We start from the raw sequence: 12175 nt of genomic DNA on the forward strand, positions 1-12175 counted from the left end.
TACATATCCCCTCCCACATTATAGGGTGTCTTTCTGCTAATAAAATTTGTTATAAACATTTACTCATAGAACCATCCTGGAGCTCCTGCTATCTGATCCCATAGCATACTCTACTATTTGCATAAGTATTCATGAGACTCATTTAGCTTATGATTATTTGTCTAGTACGTCACTTCTTTTCAGAACTCCATAAAAGCAGAATGTATATCTTATACCATGTTGGAGGCAGATTAGAAATAACTTGGTAAAAATGTATAGTTTTTTAAAATATAAAGCCAAGGTAAGGTATAAAATATTTGATGCATTTACAATAGATATTGTAAAGATCATATCTTAAAACTGCTATCATGGAAGTCATCAAAATATAAACATGAAACTGGCAAGATAAATCATGTGGATAGCACACGTGTTTTGTCATACGTATGACCCAGGTCCTAGTCTTTATTATCCTTTCCTCTTCTTTCTGTGTGAATGTATATGAGACTCTATATCTGATAAAAGTCCACACAGACTGGTAAAGCTTCAATAAGAACTATAAATAAACATAAACATGTACAAGTGAGCATCAAGTAATATATACAAGTCAGTAATAATACAAGTGAGTAACATTCAAAAAATATCTTTACTTTGCAAGTGTTGCCTATTATGTATTTGATCTATGTTGTGGCCTGGTGTGCATCTCAAGAAGAGGAATTTCACTGACAACAACACAAAATAGATGTTTAAAAAAACAAATCCAAGTAAGTCATCTGGCAACTTCTATGTCATCATCAGGCAATCTACTTGGTAACATTAAAGGTATTATAAATATCAATACCAAGAGCATTTTATAATAAAAATATTTATACTGCCCAACTATAGATAAAAATGTTCTTTCCTGCCCTTCAGTATTTTCTTCTTCTCTGCAGTTTAGGCTCCCATAAAAGATATTATGTAAGGTTGAGCTAACACATCCTAGTCAATACGGCAGCATCGAAATAGACATGTTTAGATGTATTTTGTGTTTCCTTTTAAAAATCAAATACATTTATAGGATCACACTTTGAATGCCTTGAGAAGTACTGGACCCTCCCTTAATTCATGTTAGATAATAAAGTCTAACACAGGTCCTAGCACATAGCAGTTGTTAAATAAACATCATTTAATAAATCAGTGAAACTGAAAATAAAGTACAGCCACAATTCCAGAAACAAATATGATCAACAGAGTTTATTGATTAGTCTATAAACATGACCGTTACAAAAAAGTATAAACCAAATCAACTTCAGTTAATAAAATGAAACTCTTCTGGTGGAAGCATCACCTAGGCAGCACAGCTCTTACAGCGCTGAAGACCATTCTCATTGCAAGCTGTGCACTTCAGGGCTTTGAATGAGTCTGTAAAGCAGTTGCGAAACACTGACATCTTGCTCCCATGGCACACAGAGCATGGAAGGAAGCCAAAGCCTCCGCAGGAAGGACACTCGTGTGGATGCTGCACTCTCTGTAGTGGGGGCAAGAGAATGAGAGGGTAGAAACTGTCAAAATTAACAACTCAGTCAGGCTCCTTGTCTTTCTGAACAGTGAATATTTACAAAACAATATTGACACAATATAGGTATGAACCTGAAATCACCTACCAATCAATAACATTAGACTGGAGAGAAACTAGCTGAATTTTCCTGCAGTACCTCAATGACAGCCATTGCTAGCACTTGGTTTGTAAAGGTAAGTACATTTTAGATTATAAGGCACATACTTCAAGAAATCCATCATATGAAAACAAATATTTAGAAGCCAAATATTTCAGGAAACGGTTATCTGCATCAAAGGAACATAATATAACTTTTCCTCTGGCTTCTCTTAATAGTTGCATGACTTTACTTACAGAGTAGAGTCAGTACACGAGTCTGAAAAACCATAAAACTAAACGTTGAAGTGAGCAGGAAGCATTGTCAATTCAATATCCATGATAATGATGCACCTTTGAATAATGCTTTCCTTTTCTAAATACTTCCAAATACATAGTCAATTTCTCCCTCCATTTATACCTAGACACCTTTTTTTCTATAAAATAATTCTAGTATCATTAGTGTCATGCTATAGTTAGTAAAACGGCATAGGAATCTGATGATTTTACCCAAATATATACAACTTCCCATAGTAATTACTAGCCTTTCTGTGTCACATAAATCTAAAGTACTCTATCAGTTGAATGAAAAAAGAATAAAGTAACTATTCTAACTATTCACTAGTGTGTTGAGGGTAACTATTTCTTCAAATTGCTCATACATTTCTATTTGCTTTTGGGACATGAATCCTTTGCTGCAACCCAGGAGTGTTCTCTGTCAACCCAGGATTGAGGAGGGAGATATTAAAAGTCATTACAGAGTGAAGACAAAGAGAAAAGCTTCTGAAGAGAAAGAATATGCAACAATATTTTAGAGGTAAGTTTTTGAAGACAATAATAGATAAAAATATTGGGGAGGTAGATAGCATAATGGTTATGCAAAGAAACTCATGCCTGAGGCTCCAAGGTCCCATGTTCAATTCCTGGCATCACTATATGCCAGAGCTGAGCAGTGCTCTAGTAAAAAAAAAAAAAAATAGATAAATATTACTGAGAAATAGACACACACACACTGACAAACATTTAACATAACGATAAGGATCATCTCAGGAGAGTCAAAAGTACACAGATTAAAGTCTTCCCCCAAAAAATAGAACTGAAAAGAAATCTGATTAACTGGACTTAACCCACAATTTTTCTTGGCAAATACACCTACAAGAACCTTTTTCTCAGAAAGCAACTATAATTCTTTCATAATTAGAATCTTCTAGAATGTACTTTGTGAAACAAACATTAAGGACATGATTGCTTTAAAATTTATGTACTTCCAAGCCACTTTTCAGATATTTATTTTCTATACACCTCTAAGTTCACTTGCAATTACAGTTTAGCTTGTATCAAACTGACAAAATACATATACTATCTCATTTTTAGTGGCACAGAATTACTTTGATGGAAAGTGGTGATTCCTAAACTGAATTAGTACAGAAAAGAATTTTTCAAGATTGCACAGACCCAGGGTTTTTCCACAAATTAAGATTCAGTATGTGTAACAATTAAGTTTCTTTGTGGGTGGTTTTTCAGAGATCATTTCTTTATGCAATAATGACCAAAAAGTAGAGTATTTGACTTCTAATTTGCATATAATTAAAATGCTAGAAGTTCAAGTGAAAACAAACCCAGTAGTGGATAAGAGAACATAGCTTAGAGAGAGTTATCAAATAAAGGTGTGATTGTCAAAATTTTAGAAACTTAGTAAGGTAGATATAACCTTGGCATTCACTAGAACTGTCAGAATGTTACATGTTAGATATTTAGTGACTTCAAATAGCAAATGCACCAACTTGTCAGAATAGATGCTGGGTGTGCTTAGAAACCCTTCAGAAGGCAGACATGAGAGACTTCTGAGTCTAGAATTTGCTCAACTAGTACTAAAATGTAGTCTGAGTTTCAAGTAGAATAGGGTTACTAAATTTTGCAAACTCAAATACAGGATGTGCAATTACATTTAAATTTCAGATATAACACAGATAACTTTTGTGCAGCACATGTCAAATGTTTCATGGAATATACTTAAGCTTAAAAAGCACTCATAGTTTGAGGCTTAAATATGAGAGTGAGCATCTGAATTTTTCTGGTGACCCACAGAGGAGATAAAGGAAGGCAGCTTGGGTTGGGGGAAGAAGCTACTTACCAACCAGTTTAAATTATTATAATATCTTATCATCTAGTAAAAACTTGCTTCAATAGTTTTAATGACCTTTAGATCTGTACTAGTGAATGCTGATTGAATGTCAGCTCCTGCTATGAGGCACTAGTGAATCACCAAAATCTTGAAATGGATATGATTTACACATTAAAAATACAATGGCAGGCAAAGAACAAAAAAGTTGAAATGAATGCCAGTGTAAGGCAGCTTCCTAGTCACTAGGCATTTAGCAAGGAAAATTCAAAATGGCAGCTCTATGATATTAAAGGTATTTCTTATCATGAAACTGCTATATATGACTTACAAAGTTTCCCCTTTAATGGGTAATTATTCTTCAGTTTTCAGGGAAGAATTAGGTTTCACAAGAAAAGTAATATTTTAAAAAAGGGAATTATGGGGGTCAGATAGTAGTGCACAGGGTTAAGCGTACATAAAACAAAGTGCAGTGACTGAAGAAAAAAATATGGGTTCAAGCCTCTGGCTCTCCACCTGCAGGGGAGTCCTTTCACATGTTGTGAAGCAGGTCTGTGGGTGTCTGTTGTCCTCTCCCCCTTTCTATCTCCCCCTCTCTATCTTCCCCTCCTATCTCAATTTTTCTGTCTTATCCAACAACAGCAGCAACAACAACAACAATAATAGCAACAACAACAACAACAATGAGGGGGGAAGATGGCCACCAGGAGCAGTGGGTTTGTAGTGCAGGCACCAGGCTCATGCAATAACCCTGGAGGCAAAAAAAAAAAAAGGCATTGTATTAGCAATATCACTAGAAATAATAGCAAAATTCTCATATCTTAAAATATCAGAAAGACAAAAATTCATTTAGAGCATCTCTACCATCTGAGACTTTTAGTCTTAGGGCTCCCCTGACTTCTTTGTGTAGACACCAATAGAAGCATTTATCATCTTTACTTACTGTTTACTTATATCTCTGTTTCTTATCTCTAGAGTGATTTTAGCACAACTGAATAAATAAATAACTCTTACCTGCAAATGTGCTCTCATTCAGTACCCAAGAAGTTTTCAACTATATGTGAATGTATGTGACTGTATGTGAATTCTCTCTCTCTCTCTCTCTCTCTCCCTCTCCCTCTCCCTCTCTCTCTTTTTTCTCATAACTTAGATGACTTATCTTCTTAACCTGTGACCATAAATTGTGAGTTCAGACTGACAGGGTCTCACAGTCTCCTGTGCTAAATGTGAATTTATAGATGGCCACTGGGTCAAGTGGATAGGGTAAACAGTTGACTGTATTTATATATTGTCTTAAAGTTTGGGAGCTACTCTCTGTCCTAATCCAGCTTTCCAGATATATTCTCAACTCTAACACCATCTTCAAATGCAATATTTTTAGTCCATCAGCATGTTAGCTATCAGGCTCAGGCAAAAATTACTAAAGTCATGGGCCCCTTGGAACAGACCTAAAATAAATTTCCTAGCTTCTTCCCACTCGAAGACCCCTAATTTCACCTTCTGTGTTCCTACTTTTTGGTATCCTGTTTATTAAACAATGTGTCCTGCTTTTATTTCTTACTGCCTTTCAGCCTTTCAGATGCAGATGAGGCCATACTGACATCCCTGAGCAGACCATCTCACCAATGTGTCCTGGAATCTCACCTCTTAAGAGCCCTACCCCCCTAGGGAAAGAGAAACAGGCTAGGGGTATGTATCAACCTGCCAATGTCCATATCCAGCAGAAAATCAATTACAGAAGCCAGACCTTCCACCTTCTGCACCCTTTAAAGAAGTGTGGTCCATCCCCAGAGGGATAAAGAATAGGCAAGTTTCCAGTAGAGGGGGTGGAACATGGAACTCTGTGGTGGTGGGAATTGTATGGAAGTATACTCCTGTTATCTCACAATCTTTTTAATAATTATTAAATAACTAATATATATATTTTTAAATGAAAGAAATGGGGCCTGGTGGTGGCACACCTGGTTGAGTGTACATGTTACAATGCACAAGGACCCAGGCTCGAGCCCCTGGTCCCCACCTGCAAGGGGCAAGCTTCATGAGTAGTGAAGCAGTGTTGCAGGTGTCTCTCTGACAGGGTGGTAGCACAACAGGCATATAGCACACACCATGTACAAGGATCAAGGTTCAAGACCCTGACCTCCACCTGCAAGGAGTTTATATTTCTCTACCTCTCCATACCCTATCAAATCTATCTGTCTCTATCAAAAAAAAAAAAAAAGAAAGAAAGAAAGAAAGAAAAAAATGGCAGTCAGGAGCAGTGATTCATTGTACAGGCACCACATCCCGATCATAACCTCAGTAGCAATTAAAATAAATATATATATTTTAAAGAAAGTGGTTATATTCATCTACTGCCTCCACAAATATTTACTGAGTGTGCTCATTATTTTCTAATCATTATACAAGGAACTAGAGGAAATATAACAAAAATAAACAAGATCCTAGACCTACATGAAGCAGATACTTTGGTAGAATCCTGCAGCTGCTATCTCAGAAGGAGAACCTTGAGTGGCACAACTACTGCTACTGAGGCCAAGTCTCCTTGCCAGCTATCATCTTGTTATACTCACTTCTGCTGTCTTAGGGCATTTCATTGTATTTGAGGTCATTGTTAGTCTTTATCAAGGAATCATACCCATTCAACTTCTTAGATCAGTTTTTCCCTGGGAAGGATGTATGTTGCCACTGGATTAGAAAACTTGAAATCATATGTATTGACACCATCACAATGGCTCCCAGATAAACACTAAACCATCTTTTCTCTCCACTGATTTGGATAACTAGGACCTGAATCACAATAATCAAGGCAACCTTATCTACTATGAACTTTCTATGTAACAGCAAGTTAGAATTTGATAGCAAACTATCAATAACAAACTAGTATCTGTCTGATTTCTCTCAAAAGTTATAATCTACTTGACCACATCTTAAGATGTCTCACAATATTGGACTCCAGTGTTAAATCCCACTATGTTTTAGGTACCAAATTATCTGTTTTTCTCCAGTGAAGTACTCATGGGATATTCTGATTATGACACATCTGATTATACATCTCAGATGCCAATGGCCCATTTAGTTTGAGAGTCATTGTAGCATAGACTTTTGGTTAAGGTCATGACTTATTTGTAAGGTCTTGAATAAGTGATTTTATCTCCTGTGCCTATTCTCTTTTCAGTAAGATAAGTACAGTAGTAAAATTCATACTGTAGAGTTGTTGTGAGGTTTTTATGACTTAAATACATAAAATCCAAGATAATTCTTTGCACATACTAAGAACAGCACTGTTTCCTACCTCATAAATAGTTAACTCCTGTTCCCTTGCCAAAAGTCAACCAGAAAATGAAATTACTCTGCATCTGAATCTTCCATCCTCTGTTCACTTAACTTGGCTCTTCCAACTGTTTCTTAGGGTCAATGAGTTAATTCACCTTAAATCCCAGGGGTTTTCTCAGGCCAAGTTCAGAATGTTTTTAATGACTGCAAATTTTCTACCAATTTTGTTAACAGACAAAGCAGGTCCATAGAGTTATAGTACCTTACAGTTCCTAAAACAATAGAAGTCAGTACTGTGGCTTTCTTTTTAATGTTAGAAATTGTTTTAGATATTTCTCACTTATTTACATCATTTTGCAGAGTGGAGATAGACTTAAAAGAAGAGAAAAATGTTTTCAAAGTCCTTTACACTGAACAAGAGTTTATAGTAATATAGTATAGTACTATTAATAAATCTGAGGAGCACAGAAGTTAAAGTTTCAAATGAAGAAAAGCCAATGGATATTTTGCTTCATCACCAATCATTAAAAAGAAAAAGTAATGATCGAGATTCACCCTATACAACTCTGAAGAATGCTACTAAACTACACACAAAAAGTATCATATTGATATACCAAGAAAAGATTAATGGAACAAACTAGAAATCCTGGTAAAATAATATAAAATATTATAATAATATAAAAAGTAATATAAATTTGGGGAAACAAATGTTAAAGTAATAATATCTTAGTATATCATATTGGGAAGATCACAATAATCAGAAAATGGAAGAGTACTTTATGTGAGTGAAAGATATGGAAATTTATTTTTTAAAAATAGTATAAAACATAGGATGATATATTTGAGACCATAAGACCAAAAGCTAAAAATACTTCCAAAAAGATATTGATAGTATTGCAAAATTTCTGTAGGGTAAATAACACCATGAAAGAAAATGAAAAGAGAGAAGGAAATATTGACAATTTCTAAAACCAACAAAATTAATATCTAGAATATAGAAAAACTTCCTGAAAGTCAACTCACAATACAGCACCTTTCATGAAGTGTTTTATTCTCACCACAATATGCATTTCTAAAACCAAATATCATAAAAATCATTCGGGATATAAATCAAGTACCCAAAGAAAGGTAATAAAAGGGGCCAGCAAAACAGTTCTCTTGCATAGTGTGCTCCTTGTCATGTGAGTGATTTGGGCTTCAGCCTGCACTCCCCCACCCCCACCCCATGGCATCAAAGGAAATTTCTATACTGTGGTCTCTTTTACCCTGTCTGCTTTACTTTTTTCTCTATCTCTATCTCTAGCTTAAAAAAAACAACTAATAAACAAATCAAAAGACATTGATAAATACCACACAGCCCCCCAACACATAGAGTGTTGCAGGAATTTGAAGGTAGGAGACATCAGGTATGATCTGGGGAAGAAATAGGTATACAAATGGGCATTGTAGATGGTGAAGAGAAATGAATAATTGAAACAATAACATTTTGGACAGACAGGGCAGCTTTCATAAATAAATTTTAAGTAATCACCAATACACAAAACCCCACAAATAGTCCTTGCATCTTTCTTGGAATAGAAGGAATGATAAAGAATCATAAATAAAGTCAACAAAGGATACTAGGCCAAGAATAGTTGATGGTGGCTCATAGACACATAGTGAACATATTACCTTGCTCCTTTGGTAAAAGGTTCATTTCTGTTGTCCCAGAGTGAATATTTATGTACCCTGTTCACTCTCAAATGATTTCAGTTTGGGTAGTAAAATATATGATCTTTCTATATAGACAGAGAGGCTGGTTGACAGTTAAGGTTAGAAATGAGATAACTAGAACCTCCAGTTTGTTCATTAATTTATTGAAATGAGTATTTTTCAGTTGTCATAGTAAATACAGGAGCAAAATTTTAAAATGCATGTTCATAAATAATTTATTTTTCTTCAAATATGACAACTCAGGGATTGAATAGCTAATTCATCTGGGAAGGTGCCAGTTTTACCCTGCATGCAACTCTTAGGCACTGGGGTTAACATTGGTGCCATGCTATCGCTCTGTCTCTTTATCTCTGTCTTTCATTTCTACCTACAAAACCAATGCAATGTCCTAAAATCCTAGCAACAACTACAAAAATAATGTTTTTTAAATAAATAATAAGTCATACTGTAGAAAAAAATGAAAACTTAAATGTGCCTTACGATACTCTGTCTTGAAATACCTCATTACATTGTAGAGACCCAGATTATAACAGAGACTTAGGCTCTAATAAAGCTGACTGGATTTCTTCTGAGGTGGTTAGAAGCTAACACTGAAGCTGGAGAAAATCGAGTGGCAGGTGATATTAAATTGAAACTACCATATGCATTCTACTACATATTTGGAAGAACAGAGGAGGAAAATTCAATTAAGGAAATTCAATTATGATCAGAATGTGCTTAATATTTTTATTACTAAAAATAAATTGCTAAAAGCACAATTACCTCAATTTTGGTTAAGAGGTCTTGCAATTCTCCTGATTCATTCATTGACAAAATTTTCTCAGCACCCTATTAACAAGACAGGGTAAGGGAAAAGAAAATCCATTTTGTTAGTAATTGAGAAAACAAAGTTCTATCCAGGAAAGATTAACCCACAAAATACTGTATGTGATTATTCCCTTCAGACCTAAAAATTAATTAACTAATGAATTAATTAAAAAAAAACAAATAAACCTTATAACCAGGAGGTCAAAGAGAAGGTATTTCTCATCAATTTTCTAGATTTACCCATTCAATACAGTTTACTGTATAAAAAAAGGCTAACGTTAGGAAGCCCATAGACTTCAGATCAAATTCTGAAATGGAAAATTTTAGCAAATGCTTCAGCATTGTTCAATGAGTGTGAACCCAACTCTCCAATCTGGAATAGGAAGTCTTTGCACAAATTCCCAACTTGGGCTGCTTTTGCCTTATTCCAAACAGTACTGGATATCGGCATGTTTAGATCTAGATATATAAAAGTAACAGGAGCCAATAATAATTTTTAAATGATGGGGACCTTCTGATAATTAAGCACAGATATTTGAGAAAGACCCCCAATATTATGGTATTTTCTGTCAATAGCAGAAATTCAAATTTCTTGCCACTACAGTATGATTTATAAGTCCATGGTCACCCAGAAGGGAATCAGAGTAGAAATCTGAACACAGACCAGGCACTTATTCCAGAGCCAATGTTATTACTGATACCTTCTAAAAGTTTACTTTGAAATTAAAACCTAGGAGGACCACAAGAAGGAGTGGTCACACACACAGTCCAACAAACTCATGGCGCTCCTTCAAACTATCCCTTTCCTTTGCATTTCAGCCTCTTCTTAGTTTCTCCCACTCTACCTCCGGGGAGAATAGGAAAAACTTAGAAGAACTGTTTCCAGTCAACAGCAGAACCCAAGAACCCCTTGTTCATATCATATTCCTGGCACAGAGGCACACTTTCCAGCAAAAATGTCAAACTAAGTGTTGGTTTGATAAGATAGGGAGACGTATTACCACACAAAACTTTTGAGATTCCTATGTTTTCTGGGCAAAGTAGAAAACACAAAGATTCTTTTAAAAAATAAGCGCTCTAGTTTTCTAGGAGCAATATGTTTTTGTGTAAGAGCACAGCAAAGTGACCAACATGTAGAGAAGACAATGAGCAACAGATGAATGATGCAGAAATAAGATAAGCAAATAAATAAAAAAAGTAAAAGAGAGAGGAAGGAGAAAAGTTCTGTATTAAGGGTAGAGATATTTACTAGGCTTGGTGAAATTTCATCTGGTCCTTGAATATTAGTAGAACATGGTAAGAGAATAAGCAATTCATGTCTAAGACTCTTTCACTCTGGGTTTCATTTTACTTCTTTTTATCTTGTACAACTCATGACATCTTAAATCACTACTAGAAATGTTAATTTTAATATATATATATATATATATATATATATATATATATATTAAATGCAGCATGAGTGAATACAGAGGGCTCCAGAGAATATAAGTAGCAAGAATATAAGGCAAGCTATGTTCTTTTATTTGTAGGTGGTTTAGCCAGGATCAAATTTAAGACACCTAGAGTGAAAGCAAAGGCAGCAAAAGGACCAAAGCAAACCATTAAAACCTAAAATGTAGCACTAAAAGATCATATTTTACTTTTGCTACATCCTATTTCTTTAAAGAGCTAGCCAAAGCTAAAATGGGAATGCCTCTGGGAGATTTGGCACACAAACTAAAGCAGTAAGGAGAATATATGACTGTTTTTCTTGAATGAAAGAAAATGCACAGCAATGACTTTAGACAAAATGAATGTGCCCCAGAAGCTATCACACAACTTTTGCCTAGTCCTTTTCTTAACAATGTGTGCCTTAGTCAGTTTTTTAGAATACAGTAGCAAGCCAAGAAAGAGCTATCCCCACTACTCTTACACACATGAGATTTCTTCTGTTTCAGTCAAATATCCAAGTTTGACATCCTCGAGGAAACACTCACAAAAGACATGTCTCTGATATCTGATTACTATAAAAAATGGCGACTAATCCCTAGCACTATAAAAACGGTATCATCTGTTTTCCATCTACACCATGCCTCAGCCTCGCGTGAGCTTAATGTGCAGCTTGACGATACGAGAATCCGGCATGAAGCCCAGCCAGTCTATCTTGGCGTTACTCTCGATCGCACCCTGTCATTTCACGAACATCTCATAAAAACTGCAGCAAAGGTGGGCGTGAGGAATAACATCATTGCAAGACTGGCCAGCTCCTCATGGGGCACAAGCACTTCCACTCTACAATCATCATCTCTGGCATTATGCTATTCCACTGCAGAATACTGTGCCCCAGTATGGTTCCGTAGCCCCCATGTCCACTTGGTCGATTCCAAATTATATTCCTCCATGAGGATAATTTCTGGAACCATCCGTTCCACCCCGGTTCCATGGCTGCCAGTTCTTAGCAACATCGCCCCGCCAGATATTCGTCGGGATGCGGCATCATCTAAGTTCATTTCCCACGTCTACGCTCGACCGGACCTGCCAATATACGCGGATATCTTCGCCCACCCTGTCCAACGCTTGACGTCTCGTCACCCAATCTGGTCCCCTATGCCTACACTGATCTTCTCTGTTCCAGACTCTTGGAAACAGAGTTGGCAGTCAGCTGA

The 12175-nt window shown here is 35.9% G+C and overlaps 1 protein-coding gene across 1 annotated transcript in view; it reads right to left on the reverse strand.

Annotated features, from left to right (window-relative positions):
* Positions 1-1303: 1303 nt before the first annotated feature.
* GRXCR1 (glutaredoxin and cysteine rich domain containing 1) overlaps positions 1304-12175 on the reverse strand; it is a 108539-nt gene continuing 97667 nt past the window's right edge. Inside the window, exons 3-4 of the mRNA XM_007534774.3 lie at positions 9483-9548; positions 1304-1483 (exon numbers count right to left, since the gene is read on the reverse strand). Coding sequence (XP_007534836.2) covers positions 1304-1483; positions 9483-9548 — 246 coding nt within the window. The remainder of the gene's footprint in view (positions 1484-9482; positions 9549-12175) is intronic.

Source organism: Erinaceus europaeus, chromosome 3 (assembly GCF_950295315.1).
Source record: "Erinaceus europaeus chromosome 3, mEriEur2.1, whole genome shotgun sequence".
Taxonomy (NCBI): domain Eukaryota; kingdom Metazoa; phylum Chordata; class Mammalia; order Eulipotyphla; family Erinaceidae; genus Erinaceus; species Erinaceus europaeus.